At 48.7% G+C, this 23,188-nt stretch overlaps 1 protein-coding gene across 1 annotated transcript in view; it reads left to right on the top strand.

Moving 5' to 3' along the window:
• Positions 1-23,188, top strand: part of LRBA (LPS responsive beige-like anchor protein) — a 2,444,222-nt gene that overhangs the window by 2,069,480 nt on the left and 351,554 nt on the right. The window contains exon 49 of the mRNA XM_086962285.1: positions 13,781-13,870. Coding sequence (XP_086818411.1) covers positions 13,781-13,870 — 90 coding nt within the window. The remainder of the gene's footprint in view (positions 1-13,780; positions 13,871-23,188) is intronic.

Genomic DNA, 23,188 nt, shown 5'->3' with positions numbered 1-23,188 from the left:
CCTATGGGGCATAAACCCGGCGTGGTCCGGGTGGACAAGATCCGTGATGTATGGGAGAAGGCGATTGGCCAGTGCCTTTGCCAACATTTTGGCTTCGGTATTCAATAATGAGATTGGCCTATAGGACTCAGGTTGGTCAGGAGGTCTCCCCGGCTTGCAGAAGACTACTATTTCAGCATGTCGCCAGTCTTTTGGGAGTCGGCCACACTCTCTAGCTGCCTCTAATGCCCTGCCATAATATGCACCTAGTTGGAGGTGAAATTTCTTTAAAAATTCGCAAGGGAACCCATTGGACCCGGGAGCCTTGCCCACGTTCAATTCCCCGAGGGCTGTAGCCAGCTCCTCCGCCGACAAAGGGAGTTCAAGGCGAGCCCGCCCTTCATCCGAGATTAAGCGTGGCGGGAGATCAGCCAGGAATTTGTCAACGTCTTCCGCCGAGAGAAGTTCTCGGGGGGCGTATTGGGCCTCATAGTACCCTGCAAAGCTGGCCGCTAGATCTGACGGGCCGTCATGGGCGTCCCCCCCCCTCATCCCGAAGGCATGGCAGGGATTGTGCGTGAAAAGTGCTTTGGCAGAGTCTATATAACATCGAGCTGGATTTGTCGCCCCACTGGTAGATCCTGCTCTGAGTCGCCAACCACAGCTGTCGAGCCTCATCCGACAGCAAGGAGGCATATGATTGCTGCGCCAGCAGTAGTTGTCTCACATCATCTTCACCCCCGTCAGCGTGACATTTTCTTTCTTGGTCACTGACTCGGTTCGCGGCCCTCACTATACTTTACCTACGTGTCCTGCGGACTGCCGCACACCAAGCAATGTCCACCCCGCGGAGCGTAGGCTTCAGCGCCTCCCAGAGGGTCATGTCATCTGTAGTAGAATTGTCATTATCACTCCAGTAGTGAGCAATAGCCTCTCTCATGTGGGTCTGATAGTCTTCTTGTTGTAGATACCACGTGGAGAGGCGCCATCTGAACGGCTGCCGCCTCCTATCCAGGAGTAGGTCAATCGCCACCGGAGAGTGGTCTGATAAGCCACGCGGTAGTATGGCTGTGGCATCCACCCTCCCAACCCAGGCATGTGGGACAAATAAGTAATCTATTCTGGAGAAGGACTTATGTGCTGCTGAGACATATGTGTATTCACGATGTTGGGTGTGTTGGTAGCGCCATGCATCTACCCATCCCATCCCTCTCACCATGCCATTCAGTTTAGTAGGTGCATCCGACAGCACCCCGTGTCGATCCATCCGTGCATTCATCACATCATTCCAGTCCCCACCTACCACCGCCATAACATCTGGTATCTCAGCCCACACACTAAACAATTTTTCTATAAGGGCACCCTGCAGTGGAGGAGGGGCGTAAACACTCCTGAATACTATCGACTCCGTGCCTATCTTGCCCTGCACAAACACATACCTACCCTGCGCATCGACCCACTTGAGTTGTCTCTATTCCTATGTAGTGCCTCGAACACTTGAGACCTTCCTTGTCAGAGTTTCTGAAAGGTGGCGCCCTGTCACGGGGATGCAGCGCTACGTGTTCCTGCCTGCTTTGGGCTGAGCACCTGTGTCTTCACGCAGGCCTCTGAGAGTCTGTCTCCATCGGAGTGAAGCCATCCGCATCCAAGAAGTCTTCTAAGGAATTAGGTACTGAGAGTTCCAGCGTACAGTTGTTACAGATGATGAGCATCACCACTGGGTTGAGGTGGCCATATTTGATGCCACAGTTGTGAAAATGAGGGCCGAGGGCAAGGAACTTTTGAACTACACTGCCATTTCATGTGCAAAGTTTGCTGTTATGTGGATCCATTGGCCCTTTTTGAGAGATGGACCCTCATGTTTCCTAGCCACCTGTAGGATTGTTTGCACCTACCTATGTCTAAGGAGGTACACTATAATCGCTCTGGGGTGGGAGGATGTGTGAGAGCTACAGGACCGGAGTCTGTGTGCCCTTTAAAATTCCATTGATTCCATAAAGCTGATGCCCATTAACTGGGGCGATTCAGAAAAGGGGGTGGTGATGAACCGAGTGTCTGAATTAAGCAGACCACTCTTACCCAGTCCAAAGATCAGGGCTTGATCCATCACCGTTATTTAGCTCACTGCACCATCCCAGCTCAGAACCTGGCTATATGCAAATCAGTCTGTCCCTGGCCCAGTGCATCATGGGAACAGGGCAGACTAAACTACCAAGCCAATTCTTCACCAGAAAGGAGACAAGCTTCCGGCGACCGGTTTCTGGCATTTCAGCCGTCGTCGGCCCGGCTTGCTTGAATCCTGATGGTGCAGTGTGCAAGGGACTCATGTCTGAGTATACCCTGCCACACCTATAGTGGCCAAAAACGATTCAGAAAAGGGGGTGGTGATGAACAGAGTGTCTGAATTAAGCAGACCACTCTTACCCATTCCAAAGATCAGGGCTTGATCCATCACCGTTATTTAGCTCACTGCACCATCCCAGCTCAGAACCTGGCTATATGCAAATCAGTCTGTCCCTGGCCCAGTGCATCATGGGAACAGGGCAGACTAAACTACCAAGCCAATTCTTCACCAGAAAGGAGACAAGCTTCCGGGGAACGGTTTCTGGCATTTCAACCGTCGTCGGCCCGGCTTGCTTGAATCCTGATGGTGCAGTGAGCAAGGGACTCATGTCTGAGTATACCCTGCCACACCTATAGTGGCCAAAAACGATTCAGAAAAGGGGGTTGTGATGAACAGAGTGTCTGAATTAAGCAGACCACTCTTACCCAGTCCAAAGATCAGGGCTTGATCCATCACCGTTATTTAGCTCACTGCACCATCCCAGCTCAGAACCTGGCTAAATGCAAATCAGTCTGTCCCTGGCCCAGTGCATCATGGGAACAGGGCAGACTAAACTACCAAGCCAATTCCTCACCAGAAAGGAGACAAGCTTCCGGGGCAACAACGTCAGCGGAAAGCCTGCCATTCGCACCCCTCTGCTGCCTCTTGTATTCTGAGGATGCATATGTTGTTCCGGTTGATGCAGTCTTTCAAATCCTTGCCTTTTTGTCAGAGGCGCCAAAGTTCTGCACGCCAGTTAGGTTGTATCGTCATGTGCCAACCAAGTCATCCAAATGCTTATCCACCATGTGAAGGCGTTTATGCACCAACATGAATAGCCATGGGGTATTTTCATTTCCTCAGATAAGCCATCACTGTGACATCATATGCGGAGAGTTTCGAGCCAAGTCCTGCTATCTCCTTAACCCTTTCGATGCTCATGACGAGCTCAGCTCGTCATGATGCACAGTTGAGCTGTGCTGATGACGAGCTGAGCTCGTCATGACACCAGCAAAATGGTAATTTTCAGCACAGGAGGGGGAAAACGCCTAGCAGCCAAGGTGTTAAGGATGGTGTCTAAGGCTGTGTCTTGTTTCGAACTCGGCCTTGATTTTTTACCTGCCAGCGCCTCTGAGAAGTAGAGTTGGCATGACGTTTTTGAGCCCTAGAATGCGGCCTTTCCAGCAATACGTCCCGGCTGGTCAGAGTGGTATCTGGCAGATAACAGGCAAAGGGTAGTAGATTGCAGGTGGGGCTCCGGACGTAGGCAAGGGCTGTCCCTGCATGGTGGCTTCAGAGCCCAATATATTCAAGGGGGTTATGGCCTCATTTCTTTCCAGTTGGGTGAAAGCAATACCTAGAGGTCAAGATATGGGCCCACGTGGAAGTCCCCTGCGAATTCCCCAGGGCTATAGGGAGCGTGGACAATGGTAAAGTACCTGAAGGAGCCAGGAAATCACATGGCCGGCAGGACATGCAGGGCCCCCAGTTGTATACTGCCAAGCAGGTCAAGAGGATTTATCCGGCATCATCCATGAGGTAGCGGATAATCCTGCGCCTGTAGCATCATCCCCAAGCAGTAGGCAGAGAAGTAAAGCAGGGTGAGTGTTACAGATGATGCTTCATAGGGCTCCCATTTTCCTGTTTGAGCTGTCCTTCCCAGAGGTCAGGCTGGTCTGAACAGGTTGGCGGGCCCTCACTGTGGACGCTCGCGTCAGCACTGTCTGGTCCCCCTGGGTGCGGTACAGTGCGGTGCTGAGGCAGGATTACCCCGTAGACCTACTTCACTGCAAGGTGTCAAGCCCATGGGGCAGTCTTGTCGTCTGAGAACGGACCAGCTGCCCAGCTGCCCAGCTCAATAGTAAATGTAAATGTACAGGAATTTATATTGCGCAAATCACCAAGCGGTTTCTAAGCGCTTGCTTAGGGAACTCGTCCTGGTATTCCCCTGTGAGATAACCCCGGCAGGGTATCCGCAAGGTGAAAGCCAGGCATCCCGCCGCGAGGGGCCGTTGTGGAGATTAAGCAAGCTATTGCCCAGAGTCGCAGAGTGTGAACCCGTGAATCGAGTAGGCACCAGAGCGAGAATTGTCGAGTGTGTGGGAGGCGTTGGCCCCGCTAGGGCCACTATGCCTGAGGTGTTGCAAGTGAGCTCAGAGTGGCGTCTTGATGCTGTAGATCTGCGGGCTCTGTTGATCCTAGGGCTCTCCAAAGGGGGTCCGGTGGTCGAGGTGCTGAAACTTCATAGCCAAATGGGGCAGCAGCATCTATTATCCCAGCAGCCAGTGGGGACTCGTTTCATGTAGAACCATCTCCGGTGGCAGCCACTCCCACTAATCTGGGTGAGGCTGGATCCCCCCTTTCAGAGTCCTAGGACTCGGAAGTGAGTTACGGAGCCCCCATCTATCTTCAGGCTGGCTCCCCCTCCCATGTGGGCGTTTTCAATGAAATAGCATTTTTGCTATAGAAACACTTCCGTGATAATGAAAATAAAATGTTGTGGTACACAGCACACATGACCTTTGTCCAACACCTTCCCAAAGAGTGTGGGTGCTTTTTTTATCTGAAAGAAACAGGTTAGTATTAGATTCCTTACCTTAGAATATCCCCAGGCGTCAGACTGGATCCGGAAAATTTTGCGTAGCAGTACCCCTGCGTGTCGGTAAGCGTCGTCTGCGGCTCCGCGTCCGTCGTTGGCGCCAGGATGACGTCGTCGGAGTACGTAGACGACGCCCTCGTGCGCTGACGTCAGTTCTTCTTTTTTCCGAGCCAGCAAGCTCAGGTCCGGAGAAAGTGGTACCCTTTAGTCAATTTTTGACTAAACTTTTTGGATCTTTCTGATCTGTTTTTCGAGTTGAACGATTCAGACGGTGCCGGTAGGGATGCCCGGGTTCAAACCCTGCGTCGACGGCAACCGATTGATGTCGGTTCCCGACCCCCATCGCCGGTGTCGGCATTGCCTGGGGCCCGACCACGATGACAAGTCGTGCCCTGACTGCCGGGCCTTGATGTCGAAGGCTAGGCTGGAGCGGTCCCGCAAGCGCCTCAAGCTCCGGCAGTCGGCCCTGTGCCGTTCGAGGTCCCAGTCCGGAAGGAGGTCGAGGGTCCGGTCACGGGGCCAGAGTCATCATAGCTCCGGGAGTCTACACCATTCCTCGGGCTCCAAGTCCTCAGGTAAGAGGCACAAGAAGTCGAAGAGGCGACATCGCTCTTCTGACTCCCCCCCCCCCCCCCCCCCCCGACTGAAGAACCGGGTTTTAGAACCCAGCGGCGCCAGGGGCACGCCCAAAGTCTTCGGGTTCACCTGTCTTAGAATACAGAGACACGGGATACTTCTCGGTGGCGTCAAAGATCGAGTTTATTGGCTGCAGCCATAAACAGAAGTCCATGAAGTACAACATAGGTATATTCGTAGGAGACTGCTCCAATTCGTAAGGCAAGTCATCCTCTTTTATGCCAAAAATCACATTCTGGACAAACTCCCACTATTTACAATTTGTCCAATCACAGGTATTATTACAAAAGGTATCACATGACGACAAACCCACTTTTCAGTTGTCCGGCCCACCATTAATTATATAGGAAAGCCCAACATTCTTTCTTACACAAGCCGGACAAACCTATAATAAAAGGACCACAACCCAAGTCATAACGAGGCCCTAAAGGAAGGAACAGAAATAGAGCAGAAGCAGGATAAAGGTGTGTGTGCATACCAAACTTTACATTGTCCTGTGCTCTGATCCTCAATCTTGATCAGCTATCGGGCAAGGAACTGGCTTAGCATGGTCGGCTTCAGGCAACAAGGTCAGTTCACTCGGTTCATCCAAAAGTCAGCACAAACTCAAGCTTGGGTGTACTAAGGACTCGTTCGGCCGCAGTCATCGGCCTATGTGAGGGCAACCACAAAATGGCTGCCATGCACAAAATGGAACCCATGGTTCGGAACGAAATCCCCAAATACATAGTGAATCCATCGGTCTAACATGACGAAATCACTCGTACTTGCCAAACTCACTAGTTACGGTTCGCTACTATCAAATTCGTAACGAAACCATGACATTTATAAAACGGGTTCAGAATTCACTGAACCTCACGACGCTCGCGTGACGTGGCCGGGGGATCGTGTGACAACACCCATGCGGCTCCGCTGGAGCCGCAGGCGTCGCGGCCTGCTCCATACCCGCCGGTCCCTGGGCAGAACGAGACGCTGGAGTAGATCGAGGCCTTCCTCATGGCCATGAGGTCGCTCACTCCTTCGTCGGGTTCCGCGGCACCTTCGGACAAAGCGGCCCTAACTGGGTCCCCAAGCGGGCCGGGTGCCGTCGAGGAGGGTCGAGATGCGGCACGGTATTCCATCCGGTGTGGACTGGATACAACGGACTCGCTAGGTCGAGCGATGGCAACGACGGTGGCTATTTGTCGCCACGCCTGGCTGAGGTCCACCAACTTTTCGGCTGATGTCCAAAACACCTTTTATGGACATGCCGTTTGATGGACGTTGCCTCTATGGTGACAAGGCAGACAGTTTGCTTGATCGCTTTAAGGACTCCAGGGCTACGGACAAGTCCTTGGGCCTTTCGGCCCACGCCAGCAACCTGCTGCCTTTCGCTCCTTTCGTGGCCAAGGAAGGGGTGCCCCCACCCATCCTGCCAGCCACGGGCCGCAGACTACCATCCAGCGCGGTGGCGGACGTGGTAACCGCCGTGGCGGTGCCCGGGGACAACGGCGAGGCCAGTCCACATCCACCCCAGCAGCATCCGCCTCAAAGTCTTCCTAGTCCGAGCTTTCAGGCCCACATGACGCCAGTGATGGTTTGCCATCACCTCCTTCACTGGCACAACATCACTTCGGACAGGTGGTTGCTGCAAATCGTCCGAAGGGGCTACTCCCTCCCCTTCGAGGCGACCCCTCCAGCCATGCCACCGCAGTACAACCACGTGTCGGGGGATCACTTGAATCTTCTGCGAGAGGAAGTTACGGCCCTCTTGGTCAAGTGGGCCATCGAGCGCGTTCCGGGACCAAAAGTAGAGTGTGGTTGTTACTCCCACTACTTTCTGGTTCTTAAGAAGGGCAAAGGGGGCCTACGCCCTATCTTGGACCTGCAGAACGTTAACGGCTTCCTCCGGAAGGAGAAGTTCAAGATGCTCACTTTGGCTCAGGTCTTAGCTGCCCTGGACCCGGGAGACTGGATGGTAGTGTTGGACTTGCAGGACGCTTATTTTCACATCCCCGTCCTGCCGGCCCACCCGCGTTACCTGCGGTTCACGGTAGGCCACGAGCACTTTCCGTTTACCGTGCTCCCCTTCGGCCTTACAAGCGCCCCACGGGTGTTCACGAAAGTGATGGCGGTGGTCGTAGCTCATCTGCGCAGGTTAGGGATTTCAGTCTTCCCCTACCTTGACGACTGGTTGTTGAAGGCAGGCTCGCCCCAGACAGTCGTCAGCCACCACCTGACTACGGCCGACCTCCTGCACCTGCTGGGGTTCTCCATCAATGTGCCCAAGTCACACCTGTGTCCCTCTCAGAAGCTCCTCTTCAACGGAGCGGTTCTAGACTCGGCGCAGTTTCGGGTTTATCCTCCCTAACAGCGGGTCCGGGATATTCAGGCTCTGGTTCCAATCTTTCAGCCGTTATCCTGAGTCTCGGTCAGGTTGGCGCTGGGGCTGATGGCCTCCTGCATCCTTCTGGTGCATCACGCCAGCTGGCGGATGCGGGCTCTGCAGTGGGACCTGAAGTTTCAGTGGGCCCAGCATCAGGGCAACTTGTCTGACCATGTCTTGATCTTGGAGGGCACTGCAAGACCGTTGCAGTGGTGGCTCACGGACCGGGATTGGGTCAGCGGCAGATCCCTCTCCCTACCCTAACCGCAGCACGTAGTTGTGACGGACGCGTCCCTCCAGGGCTGGGGGGGCCACATGGGAGAGGCGAAGATCAGAGGCCTCTGGTCTCCAGCGGAGTCCCGGCTCCACATCAACCTTCTGGAGCTGCGGGCGATCCGGCTTGCACTGAAGGCATTTCTCCCCTCTGTTCGGGGGAGTGTAGTGCAGGTGTTTACGGACAACACCACCGTCATGTGGTACTGCAACAAAGAGGGCGGGTGGGGTCGTGGACCCTATGCCAGAAGGCTCTGCGCCTCTGGAAGTGGCTGGAACATCAGGGCGTGACCCTGGTGGTTCAACACCTGGCAGGTTCCCTGAACGCCAGGGCGGACAAACTCAGCAGTAGGTGCATGATGGATCACGAATGGCGACTGAACTCTGACGTGGCGCTGTGAAAAAGCAGCAACTCTCTTTTAAATACCAAAGCTGCTCGGCGCAAGCCGCCTCTAATTCACTTTGTTGTTACCTATCAAATAAAGAGGCAGGCGCTGGGAACTGGAAGGCAAGGAACAGGTTTATTGCTCCAGAGGAGAGGACAACACGTCAATTCAGACACACAGAATGTCTTCAGGAGGTGCTCTAACTACCTCTCTGCGGCACCGCTTCTTATAAATTTTTACGTTAGTTTATTGCATGGTCAAACATTCCTTGCACCAGTTTATTGCATATTCAAACATCCTTGGAATCCCCGCCTCCAGCTAGTTCTCACACAAACCCAGCAGCAATCGTCCCCCACCCTGATCTTAGCAGATGATCGCTATTGCACAGCTGGACATTCTGGCAGGATCTAAAATATGTGGGATCGGTCAGATCTAAGGGGTCGTGTCACTGATTAATTCCGGCCCCTTTGTTGGTGAGGCAAGTTCTGCCATATGTGGGTAATAAACTATGTCCGCAGGGGTCGGTTAGTGCCTGGGACCGGATCGAGTAGCCAGGTGCAGTGGAGGAGGTTATCAAAGGGGCCTGTCCGTGCACGAAGGATGAAAGGACAAGTGGGTTTGGCACAGGAAGTGACTCCGGGGCATGGTCGCGCTGAGGAGGTTTTACGACCCTGGCATGTGTGCATGGGTTTAATCAGCGCGCGGGGGATGATAGCGAGGTCAGGGTGACACACAGGTGATCAGCAGTGTACGAAATGGCCGCGGTATCTAAAATGGTTGCCGCTTCCGCGCTCGCAGAGGCCTATGTTAAGTAAGATGGCGCCGGCAATGTTCATGTTATCGTTTTACATTTTAACAGTTGCCCCTTTGAACATTCCTAGCCAGCTTGTCAGTTCACATTAATGTCCTGTATTTCTCTGTCTTACATTGCTTTCATATTTGCAAATCGGGTGTCCAAAGTCTTAGGGCATAAAGAGTTCAAACAAAGGGATTGAGCGGCGGCAGTTGAGGCCATTTGACTTGCCTCCTGAAGTCTGTAATGTCATTCTGGCAACCAGGCGTCCCGCCACAAAATCGGTATACGCCTGCAGGTGGAACAAATTTGTGGCATGGTACACAGCAAAGGCTGTGGATCTCCTTTCTGCCCCTCTTTCAGAGGTTCTCCTCTTTCTTCTTTCTCTTGCCCAGCAGGGCTCTGCTCTGGGCACTATCCAGGGCTACCTCTCTGCTATTTACGGCTTCCTAACCCCTTCGAGGCTGATGACGAGCTGGGCTCGTCATGGCGTAGCCCGCTCGCACGCTGATGACGAGCCCAGCTCGTCACGCAAAGTGCGATTTGAAAAATCTCAGCGCAGGAGCGGAATTCCGCTAGCGCGCCTGAGGTTAAGGCTCCCTGATCAGCCCTCTTTGTTCAAGTCCCCAGTTGTAAATAGGTTTTTAAAGGGCATCACTCAATTTTCCTCCTGTTCCTTTCGTGATGCCTTAGTGGGACTTGAACCTTGTTCTGACTTATCTGATGTGCGCTCCTTTCGAGCCACTTCATAACTGTCCTCTTCGTCTCCTTACTCTCAAGACTTCATTCCTGGTTGCTATCACCACTGCCAGGAGGGTAAGTGAGCTCCAGGCTCTTTCCTCTAAACCTCCTTTCCTTTCTGTCCATCCGGACAAAGTTGTGTTGCGGACGCGACCCTCTTTCCTGCCCAAGGTAGTCACAGAATTCCACATCAGGCAGTCCATCACCTTGCCCAACTTCTTTCCTCCTCCCTCGAAAGAGGAAGAGAGGGTCCACCGTCTGGACCCAAAACGTGCGCTCATATTCTATTTGGATCGCACACACCATTTCCGGGTGGATGACCAACTCTGTTGGTTACGTGGGCGCTAAGAAAGGTCGGGCGGTGCACATGCGGACCCTCTCTTGGTGGGTCGTGTTGTGCATCAAGGTATGCTACTCTTTGGCTAAAAAGGAGCCTCTGTTGAGGGCCCATTCCACTCGGGCCACGGTGGCTACTACTGCCCTGGGTCGGGGAGTCCCCTTGCAGGACATCTGTCATGCAGCTACGTGGGCCTCGCTGCACACGTTTGCAAGACACTACTGCCTGGACAGCCAAGTCCAGAGAGCTGGCTTTTTCGGCCGCTCCGTTCTCCAGGACTTTCTGGTGTGATCATTGGTTTGCAGACCCACCACCGGGGTTGGTATTGCTGGTGTATCTATTCTAAGGTAAGGAATCTAATACTAACCTGTTTTTTTCAGATGCACAAGTTACTTACCTTCGGTAACGATATATCTGTAAGAAACAGTAGTTAGTATTAGATTCCTTACCGCCCCATCCATCCTCCCCGTTCTGCGAACCGATATCTAGGGTTACGGTCATCCTCTGTCAGGACCCTAGTTTCATGGCACCTGTTTTGGTTTTTATCATGGCTCTGCGTTTCTGGTGCAGAAAAACTATGTATAAGAACTGACGTCAGCGCGCGAGGGCGGCGTCTAAGTACTCCGTCGACCCGGCACCAACGACGCCGACGACAGACGCGGAGCCGCAGACGACGCCTACCGACGTGCAGGGGTACTGCTACGCAAAATTTTCCGGATTCAGTCTGACGCCTGGGGATATTCTAAGGTAAGAAATCTAATACTAACTACTGTTTCTTACAGATATATCGTTACCGAAGGTAAGTAACTTGTGCTTTAAGCCCCATCCGTTTTAACCAAGGGCTCGCTATTTAAAAAAAGATATATATTTAGTGAGATTCGCAAACATCAGGAGAAATTTAAATAAAAAGGTGCAAAGATATGAGTGTTTTGACACCCGACACCTTGCCCAGCAGCAGTGATTGATTTGGGGTCTTTAACTCCAGTGGTTGAGGTAGAGGTTGTTGACTTCTCTATCGTGCTTTCGCCAAAAGCGGTGGCAGTATCTGCTACTTTTCATGCCCAAGTGCTGGGTGTGCATTTCTTTCTACACATCAGCACGTTGCCAAAGGATTGCGGTGGCAATGGGCCCACTACACTTTGGGTACGTCAGGGATCTCTTATTATATTTTGTCATTATTTAATTAACTCACCCACCCCAAGGCCAGAGAAAGTTGACCCACCACCCTCCACGACACAAGGCAAGAGAGATCAAAATCATTTGCTAAAACGGTAGAATGAGAGCTATGAGCTTTCTCACTGCCTGCTTCACCCCTAAAAATTAGGTTGAAAGAGGTCTGGACCACCGAAAGCATTGCCATTGCATTCTTCACATTTTGCAAACAGTGAAGCGGAATAGCTGTGAGATGTGTTGGCCCACTTTAGCCCTCATTTTTCTCATGGAAGTGGGCTACTGTTAAATGCCCGAGGTCCCTACTTTGAATTCCCTCTTCCCCCTTGGCCAGGGTGGTGGTGGTCCAACTCATCCCAACCCTTTGCTGGTGTTGAATGAACACCACCCATCAGCCTTTGGCCGAGCTGGGGGTTTGGTGAACAAAGGACACACCAGTTCTGCCCCCGTACAAATTAGGGTTCACATCCCTCGACGCCTTGGGCAAGACTGAAGGTAGCATGAGTGACACTTCCTAGTTATTGGACATGGCCGGGAAGCTCTGACAATCTACCCTCCTTTCTTTCCAGTCCCCCTTCCGACGTGGCCAGTCTGCAAGTCTGGTGGGTATGTTCTGTTTGTGCATCCTTTCTTCGTGCTCTACGATCAGAACTTATATCAATATTGCTATTTTTAGGTTGGTGAACCACTACCACCAAAATGTCAGTGTGGTGGACCATGCTTAGTCTGTGTACCTCTCATTAAGGATTATTTTTCCACATCTTAATTTACCATAATCTGCTTGCAAGTAGAAATGGCCCCATTTTTGTGAACAGTGTTCAAATCTCGAAAAGCGAAGCGTGATCTAATGATCGCTCGGCCAATAGGATTCATTTTATATTTTAATCTGGTTAGCGCATGGTTGGTGAACAAACAGTTCAGATAAGTTTAAACATTCGTAGCCCACCTGAAACCTTTTATAACGCAAATATCTCAAACTACTTAACGCATTTACGATAAACCAAAATTAAATGCAGCCTAATAAATTTGGAGTATTTATTTTCAGCAGTTTTTGCTGTAGCAGACACTAAAAATTCGAAAGGCGAATGCAATATTTGAATTGCTCCAAATAACGGAGCCCTCTTAACCAATCTGCATTAAATTTAAAGCCAAGAGCCAAGTTGAAATGAACTAAAAAGTGTCTCGTTTCATGCCATTGGTGAAATTCTAACGAAGTGTTTGAGAACAATAAAAAATTTACATTTCATGTATAAAGTGAAACTTGCCGATAACTATAGTCGATACATACTACTTTGTTACACACAAACCTCCCAGGGAGAGTTTTTTTTGCAGTTTATAATAATCTTTGCAGTACTACAGGTCTTGAATTCATGAGGCCCAGCTTTAAAAATGTCTCTGAGAAAGTAACAGGCAAGAATGTTCCAACAGATCTAGACTCTTAAACCCTTATAAACACACACAAAACACGTTCACATTTTAAGGGCCGGTAATAATTGTTAGATACAGTACTTTTACAGAATGGCTACAGGCTGTGTTGGTTGTTGGACTGTGGAGAGGGAAGATTGGATGATTTTCCAAGTCATTCTTTGCTGACAATTGCACTGGAGCAAATGAGAAGGCTGGGCAGCTCTTTCGTTAGCATTGCATCCTTGTTGTGTTAACCGAGACACCACTGCGCCAGAGAGTGTTTGCTGTGTGCGTTTTCTTGCATTTTCAAGTTTGGAAATACATTTGTTGTTATTAATTGAAACACTGATTGCTTTTATTTACTGTTCTATGAGAAAGAAATTAAGCCTTCAAGAAATTGAGGCACCGCCTTCTAAAATGACAGAGCTAGTGTTCATGTGGGAAGGTTTGTGTCTGTCCTCGGCAGGCATTGCCGGAAGGCCCGCAGAGGAGGATTTCTGACCGTGCTGCCTCGTTTCTGTTTAGTATCACCGGACAGGAGTCAGGACTGGGAGGTTTAGACGGCGTTTCTCATGGAATAGCATCCGCAGTGCACAGTGACCTCACCCTCAGTACTGGTGCCAAGCTCTTAGCCCCCTGGTGCACACTCAGGGTTCACTTTCAGTGTGAAACTTGCCAGAAGTGTGAATTGACGTTTTCCGATGACAGTTATGGTTCTATTGCCCGTAATTAACACCCCGTAACATGCAAACCTGCTGCTGTCTTTTTCAGGCTGTCGAGGCTCAAATCCGAAGCTTTGGACAGACTCCATCCCAGCTGCTGATCGAGCCGCACCCTCCCAGGAGCTCCGCCATGCAGGTGGTGAGTACAGCCTGCACCTCTGTCTCATTCTCGAGTATCATGAAATACTGCTGTCTCTGACTTCTGATGTTTCTACTTTAAGTAGGTTTATGCAGAAAAGAAGGACCCCCCCCCCCCTTTTAAAGGAGATAATATGAGGTCAGGGAGAAGAGGGGAAGAACACAACACAGGAGGAAGAGCTCGCTCAGGTCCTATGTTTCTCTCATCAATGTAGAATTTAATTCAGCATGGGCTTAATGACAATGTGATGACATCAACAAAACTAAGAAGATAACATTGATTTTATCATAATTGTTTATTTAACTTCTTTTTTTATCATTGAAGATATGTGTATCAAAAAATGTCTTCACTTTTTTCTCCTTTTTTATAAAACACTTTTTGTATAAATATGCATATGTCAACAAAATTATTACAAGAAACTCAAGAATAAATGCAATACATTAATTTTTTGATACATATATCTTCAATGATAGATAAGATAAAATTGATTTTATCATAATTGTTTATTTATTAGTTTTGTTGATGTCATGATATTGTCATTAAGCCCATGCTGAATTCAATTCTACATTGATGAAAGAAATATAGGTCCTGAGGGAGCTCTTCATCGTGTCTACTTTAAGTAGGACAAACTTCTTCGTTTTAGCACCAGTTTTTCTTTTTTCCGTCTTCCCCGATTCTCTTGTGTTTGTCTCCACAACGAAGGACCCGAGTGAGCCCGCGTGGCTTGAGTGGGAAACCTGGGAGCATTCTAGACGGTTCATGAAATCTCGTGAAAACGTTTCTTTTCATCATATCGTCTAGTAGTCTGATTGGTAAAAACACTGCACCGGAAATGGGGGTAACCATAAACGATGCTAATCACTCCTTCCCTATTTCACTACTCCTGATATTATATGTCCATATAACTCGAATGCACGGACATTTGCATTTGCAATGGCTTTGCATTACAAAGGGTGATGTTTATATAGTACTGTTTGAGCCTGAGGGCATACTGGTACAAGATGTCATGTTGCTATCCTGTTATTTCTGTACATTTCGCTATTTAAACCTCTATGGTTTACAAACATTTATTGATCAGTTAGTCCTCAATGCAGCAATGCAGTTTCTGATACTGAATTCGTTTCTATCTGATAGAGACTTCTAGCCACTGATTCCTTACCTTAGAATATTCCCCAGCGTCTGACTGGATCCGTAAACGTTTGGTGAGCAGGACCTCTGCGTGCCTTTAGGTGGCGTCATTCGGCTCCACAAGGCATTGTCTGCGCTGGAAGTGATGTGCGTGGTGTCTTAGATAGAGGACACCGGCCTCCTTAGGAGGAGGACCAGGAGCTACGCCTGTAAATGATAGATCCAAGACTTGCATACATTGTACCAGTCCTGAATGTGTCATACGTGTGCATATCCCGTGTGTGTACCCTTGCCAGTTTACTTTCAATTGCTTCTTGCTTTTCTCACACTAAGTACCCTTGTACGCACAGACGTCAGATCATTTTTCATTCATATTTTGCTGTTCTCGTCCGTTTTTCATTCTCTTCCTCATGCTTGGAAACCTTATGTTATGACACACTGACTTTAACCCATGCATGTTGTATTACGACCCTTCCTTTTTAGCTAATGTACCACATAATCTCTCTTTTTTCGGAGGAACTGAAATTTGGTTCATGCCTATGCTTCCTTTTGTGCTACCATCTTGATGTGCATGCAGAGTAAAAGTACTCCCATCCCACAGGAGACGTGAGGTTCATTACCAGGATGTGGAAGCAGGAGCGATGGGAGCACACGGTCTAGGTCAGCATGGGCGGGGTACTGATAATTCCTTTGGACAATAAGGTGGCACCTTTCCCAGGGGGATCGCCACTTCCTTTGTCAAGCTCTTGCTTAGAGTTCTTCCAACCTGGAACAACTTACTCCGTCTCAGGATCGTTTGCATCCTTTTATCATAGGATGGAAACTCGATTGGCAGAACTAGGATTTTCCAGCATGACCTTCAGCCCTGTGGATTAGGAAGAAAATGTCACTACCAGTTCTGGAGCAAAATGCCAGAATGCAGACGTTAAAGACAGAGCTGTTCACAACTTTGTACAATTCACAGGCATGACTTCAACATAGTATGCAGAGAAGTTTTGAATCCTCTTCAGATCCATTCAGAGTTACTCCCAGAAGTGGGTCGAGCAGGGTATGTTAAAGGCTAAACAAGACAGTTGTTGGACTCCTTCATAGTCCTAATATAATCCACAGGCTTCCCTCTCTCATTTTTGCAGCAAATGATTGCAAATCTTGTCCTGGTTACAGGAATTCCACCCAAAGTCGTATGCACCTAAAATCATGAATCCTTGTCTCGGCTGTTTACTATTCTCTCCCCAGGCCTTCCAAGCTGGCTTTGAAGGATAGCTGCTCTCCTGAGCATGATGTAGGCAAAAAGGCATTCTGCAGACACTTGCTCCGCTGGGTCTGCCGGGCGTCTTCTCTGAAGAGGAAAATGTATACAGGTTTGTATGCAAACACATTTCCTTCTGATGGATAATTCGAACTGCAGGTTCCTCCCCTTGTGAATTTCCCCAGGGTCCAGACTGAATCTAAAAATAATTCATAGCAACTCCCTCGTGCATTCGTAGGTGGCGTTGTGTGGTTCCGCGATGATGTGATGTCTGAGCCCCTATATCTGTGCCACCTTCACGCTCTTATGTTCCTTTCTTTTTGGGCTTCCAGATGCGAATCTGAAGCTACTCCCTCGAGTCTGTCTTACTGACAGATTTCTTCTCAAAATGTTTCTAGTTTGCTAGGGACGTCTCCTCTTAAGGTGACGGGGTTCATACCGTGTAAGGATTGCCTCAAACAGATGTAGATGATGAACCCCCACAATTCTGTGTCACAAATACACCAAGATGAAGCCGAAGGCCATCCGGAACCTCGTTGCGGAATATAGCTGGAAGACGTTCCAATCGAAGATGCAGACGTGCTCTTGGTCCAGAGGCGGATTTCATGAGTGTTCGTCAACGAAATTGCAATATTCAAATAAGTCCAAAAAGTCAAAAACAGCAAAAAAGTCTAAACACGGCACCCTTACGTCCTGCCACTCCAAACATTTAGAACCATGATACGCCCTGGGTACGTTCATACCTCCTTAACTCTGCCTTCAACCCCCGAACCTATTTCAACCCTATTCAACCCAACTTCCCTGGCTGCATGGCTTTGCAAAATGACAAAAGGCAGCTCTCTTCATGGATCAGTGCTTTACTTGTGTGGAAATAAAATAACTAATGTCACTGTGCCACGGTGGCGCCTATATAGGTGGTGCCTATATAGGTGGCGCAGACGTCACTGCTGGAGCCAATGACGACACACAGAGCAGACTGAGGCCACCTTCCGGATCCAGTCTAACCCCAGGGAAATTCAAAAGTAAGGAATTTGCAGTTAGATACTGTATCTACCGGTGCTTCAAGGCAGTTGTGGAATTTGACTTGACTTCGGTCCCTAAGGACCCCACATGGCCTGCAGTTGGTTTGCTGTCAGCAGATACATCTTTGGCACAGATTGTGCTACTTGAACTCACTTCGAGGTAACCCTTGGCTTAGGACTCAACACCTATACCATTTTAGCTGCAACAGCCCACACAACAAATGCGAGTGCTGGATGGGGATGTGCTGCAGCAACAAAAGATGGACGGAATGCTGAATGAAAGGGGAGCCAATAATCCTGCAACTGCCATTAGCTGTGCGGCAGAAGTCCTGGGCCTCACTTTGCCCACTACTAAGGTTACAACTAATGTTTAAGAGGTCCTCCACCCAAGACAGGCAATGCAGGAGTCTCTCTTTCCCCTTGAACAAGGCACTCGCGAACACACTGTTGGACACCTACGCAAAGCCAGAATCATGCCCTCCAGTGAAAATGCAGATTGCGAGGTGGCATAGGTCTGCCAACAGTATCCTGCCTTCCTCCTCCAACACCCTTCACCAGCAAGCTTCTTGGTATTTGCCTTCACAAGTCGATTGAACACCAATGCGTTTCTGCCCTCACTCCAAGGCAGAAAGTCGAAATACATGGTGACTCACACAGAGAATACCCGCCGTAGCTAACCTTGCTTTGAAATCAGTCAACACCAGCTATTTTCTGGTAAGATACTTGCATGCATTGTGGGATATGCTTACAGACATCTTGTCAGCGGTCCCAAATGATATTCTGCCGAACCCTCAGCACCTCATACATAATATCCAAGATGTGACAAAGTACTCCATAAGATCAGGTCTGGACTCTACTGACTGCCTGCGTAGAGCAATCGGAACCACAATAGTGCTTCAACGTAATGCTTGGATTCTCAGCACTGGATTTTTCAGTATGTCCAACAGTCACTCATGGACATGCCATTCCACGGTACTCATTCGCTTCGAGACAACGCAGACTCGACCCTTGCGCGCTTTAAGGACAGCAAGGCAACAGTGCTTTCTTTTGGGCTAGTGCTGCCTGTGCGGCAGTTTGCCTGGCAGTTTTGTCCATTTTCAAAGCTCTGGAATGGGATATCATCAGAGACAATGTCAGAATGTGCTTCAACAGTAACAGGCCTCTAAAGCATTTTGAGGCAGAGGCCAGGGATCTGGCCACCAGTGTCTAGGCCCTCGGGCAACAATGTACCCAAGCCCCTGCAGCTGTAGCAAAACTGTTTGAGGCCACCTTCCACAGCACATGATCACCCAGTGGGAGGCAGCATCACTTTTTACCTCCCCGGGTGGAAGCGCTTCACACCCAACAAGTGGGAGCTCTAGATAATACAAAACATTTCCTTCCTATTCTGACACAACCCTCTGACATGACTCCCACACCAAAAAATCTTCTGGATGACCACTTGTCGATACTCTAAGGAGAAGTTTAAGTTTTTTGGCAAAGGTAGCCATAGACAGGGTACCGGCATCAGAAATTGGAAAGGATGGAGACCTTCACCCTATCCTAGATCTATGCCCACTGTACAACTTCCTCCAGTAAGGATATGTTCAAAATTCTCACACTTGCCCAAGTTTTTTCTGTGCTGAATCCAGGAGACTGGATGGTGGCCATGGATCGGCAGGTTGCATTGACCCACATTCCTAGCCTGCAGTCCCACAAATGCTACTTAAGGTTTCAGGTAGGCAGCAAAAACTTCTAATTCTCAGCACTCCCTTTCGGCCTTACAGTGCACCTCGGGTGATTGGGGTGGCCGCTGTCCATCTGTGGGGGTTGAGAATACCAGTCTTTCCATACCTCAATGACTTGCTACTGAAGGCGGTTTCACCTCAAACAATAGTAAACCTCCAAACATTGGTCGACCTGTTGACATCTTTACGCATTTCCATCAACGTGCAGATGTCACACCTGATTCCTACATTACAGCTCCAATTAATTGGAGCCATCCTGGATACTCTGATCTTCTGAGCCTTGCCCCGACGTTTCCGGGCTATGAGATCGACATTTCAACCCTTGACTGGGTATCAGTGAGAACAGTTCTGAGGATTTTTGACATTCTGCATTTTGCTTGTAGACCACGCCAGGTAGCTGTTAATGAGATCGGAAGTTTCAGTGGCCTCAGCACCAAGGAAAACCTTTTGGATTCCATTCAGGTGTCATGGAGACTGCTAAAGACCTGCAGCGGTTGCTGTCCGACAGCAATTGGACCTTTGGCAGACATGCTTTCCCTACCATACCCAGAGCTAATGGTTGGGACAGATGCATCATTGCTGGTTTTGGGGGAGGTCATCTGGTAAAGGTGAAGATCAGAAGACTTTGATCTCCAGCAGAAGCTTGCCTCCACATTAACTTCTGGGTGTTACAGGTGATCCTCTTGGCACTGAAAGCCAACTATCAAGGGAGAACAGGTGCTAGTTCTCACAGACAACTCCTCAGCCATGTGGTACTGCAACAAACAAGGCAGGCTGCGATTGTGTGTCTTGTGCAAGGTGGCCTTGCATCTCTAGAAAAGGCTGAATGTTTAGGGCATCTCCCTGGTCGCACAACACCCAACAGGATCTTTAAACGCCAGGACAGATGAATTTTCAAAAACACAAATGGTCCTGAAGGTGTTAGTTCCTGATGTGTATAAGATACTTTTCTAACCAATCATTTTATTTAAGCCTACAACAATACATTTGTTTAAACGCAACCTATCTGTGGAAGGTTTGTTAATTACTATTGTCGTACAACTCTAGGGTTATACGCCCCCTTTAGAACCATTTGTGTTTTTGATAATTGCCTTACCAAGATCCTAGGGTTACTGGGTAGCCCCATATGTTTTTGCAAAGGGCAAATAAATTCAGCTGACGCTAGCTAATAGTGAATGGTGGCTATATTCAGAGGTGTCATAGGGTGTCTTCCAGCATCGGGAGAACCCTGGCTCAATCTTTTCATATGCCAGCAAATGAAATTCCCCTTGGGCATATTCACTATAATGCTATCACTCACAGATAGATCACTAGATACAACAACATAAGCTCTCATACAGCAAACAAAGAGGCTATGTGAAAACACAGAAAAATATACTTCACAATTTATTCAAAATAGATAGGTGCAATTAAACCAATGTGGTTCACAGTACTAATATCTTTCCACAGAACATAATATTAAAAACAATAAAAACGAATTCAATAGCACACAAATGGGACATAATACAGAAAGGAAAAATTGATTCCTAATCATAAAATAAGGATATACACAGTAAAAAGATCAATTCAGTTTTACATCAGAATTAATGTCTCTTAATGCTTAAAGTATTTCTCCTTTTTCTGAGCATCGACGCGTTTCGGTGGGCACTTATAATATAGCCAACATTTTCTTCAGGAAATTAATAAAACCATCCAATAAAATCTTCAGGTTCCTGTAGGTCAGGGAGCAGCTTCACTAATTACTAAGCAGCACTCAACGCTTCATATGCCACGTGCTTCGAGTAAACGGAACAAAGGTTTCTGATAAATATATATACTGGGACGCTAGTCTCCAACTAAATTTCTTGAGTGCTCGTCGGGCGAACCACCTTATTTCTTTTAAAGAGAAGTATAGAAAAAACACGCCACAGCCAGTCCTATTTCAATCTATGCATGTTGGTTTTCTTCCAGCGCGAAGAACAACAACGGGGCAGATGCCTCCAATTTAATAAATAGAACCACGTGTGACCGCCACACCAATCACCACACGTTTGTTCTTCAAGAGTAGAGCGAATGGCATATAATGCTCCTTGGCAAAAGTGCTTTCCAATCTTTTCATCACTGCAGAGAATGTGCAGTGTCCCAAGTTTTTGTACGTTGGCATTTCCAAAGTAATTCTCGCTCAGAGATACCTTTCGCCCGCATTGAGACTCTTCTACACCTCTACTTCTCCTGCCCAGAGTTCTGAAGAAGATCTGGAATTACCTTTGCCCAAGTCATCCGGTGGCTCTGACCTGTGCGAGGAGAGTAGGTTACCCAGAACTTCTGGCCATGAGCGTCTGTCTTCTGATCCTGCTGCTACTTGGGGGAGGGCCTCCTTTTGCAGCAGTAGGGAGGGTCCTCTACCCGGACCTCAGCAACCTGCACCTCTATGCTTGGAGACTGAGCAGCGACAGTTGATTGCTTTCAATCTTCCTCCCTTAGTAGTTAGTGTTATACTGGCAGAGAAGCGTCCCTCTACTAAAAGTGTTTATGCGAGTTGCTGTGAGACATTTATTGTATGGTGTTCTTCCTGCACCATTCAGCCTTTTCAGGCACAGCTAGCGGATATACTGTGTTTTTTTAAGCCCAGGAAGGCCTTGCTGTAGCAGCAGTTAAAGGTTATTTGTCTGCCCTTAAATATACTCGATCGGCATCTGTTTTCAAATCACCTGTTTTTATATGTTTGTGTTTTTAAAGGACTGATTCACATGTTCCTGCCAGCACCTTTTATAATACTGTTGTGGATTCTTTTTTTTATTTTTTTTTTTAGTTTTTTGAAAACCTTTATTGTGCAAGTAAAAGCGTACAAATACGGGCCTACAACCAATCAGGCCGGCCACAACACAATATAGGCGCACGAAATCAGAATCAAAATTCTCCAGCAGTTTCTCATCAGTATACAAACAATCATTCAACAGGAAGGGACCCGATACAGCTGCTAGGAGCAGGATAAGAGAAGGTTAATTTTATGATATAATAGGAAGTATAGCAGGGTCAATTGCAACTGTTGACATCTGAATTCCTATGGCGGGCAGTTGGTAAAGTGACAGTACAAAGGAGCAGTGAGAATCGGAAGTAATGGCAACAATTGGCAAAGGCAACGCATAGTTTCCCCGTTTCGAATCAGTACCCACAGCTGCCTACCGTCCACCCGTCACCAATGAATATGTGCTGGTACAAATCAAAGAAGTCAGAGCAGCAATACAAAGATAACCATCCACTATACTAACCCAAAGAAAGGGGAAAAAGAGAAGAAGGGTAGACGAAGGGAAGGGAAAAACAATAAAGAAAGAACGCAGCTCCACAGTACGCGCCCCACGGTGAGTAAAGCACACAATACTAGGGACCCACAGGCAGGAACGAGGCAAGTAAGACGTGTAAGAGTGCTATCATTAACATTAACAAAAAGAAGTCATGTCCTACATTGCCAGCCAACACCCCATGGGGTACGCGCTCGGACACAGCGCCTCGATAAAGTGATACAAAAGAGCCATAGAACTAAGAAAAAACGAACAATATAAAGACCCCACCCCACCCACACCACCCTGCACCCCTGCAGAAGGCTACGGCCTACCCCCCCGGCAGTGTGCCTGTCGCCCTAAGTAGAACCCGAAATACAGAAGAATCAGAAAGTAAGAAGAGAACGCTACAGACAAAAGGGGAAATAAAGGGGGAAGAAAAAACCCGCGGGAGAGGAGATATGCAGTCGAACATTCAGCTCCCACCCCCCGCCTTAGCACAATTCGAAATCACATCGAAACGAAATCGACACAGACTCAAACATCAGGAACATGAAGAGGAATTGGTCATACTGTTTCAGCTGCGAGCAGTCCTCATCTCCATACATTAATTAGCAGTCAGCCGAGTCGAGCCTATCTCACCCCTGTCCTCTCCTGATCACTACTTTAGTACAGAATAAGGGAGAATACAGCAAGCAGTTAGACATGGAGTGTACATAGGATCGAAACAAGGCAGGCCAAGGATGCATAGCAGGGGATCCCAGTCTCGAGCAGCAATGCAAACTATGGCGGCAGCGTCCCAAACTGACGAAGAGCCACGTCAGGAGCAGCAAACAGCACAGGTGCAGTCCCGCCGACCAAAGGGGGGAGGTGTACCCCACGGAACAACCGTGGGTCCCCACCAAAGCAGTTCGAGTCAGACAGCCGCTGAG

This window comes from Lissotriton vulgaris, chromosome 3_1 (genome assembly GCF_964263255.1).
Source record: "Lissotriton vulgaris chromosome 3_1, aLisVul1.2, whole genome shotgun sequence".
NCBI classification, from domain to species: domain Eukaryota; kingdom Metazoa; phylum Chordata; class Amphibia; order Caudata; family Salamandridae; genus Lissotriton; species Lissotriton vulgaris.
This window is presented reverse-complemented; position numbering and strand designations above follow the sequence as displayed.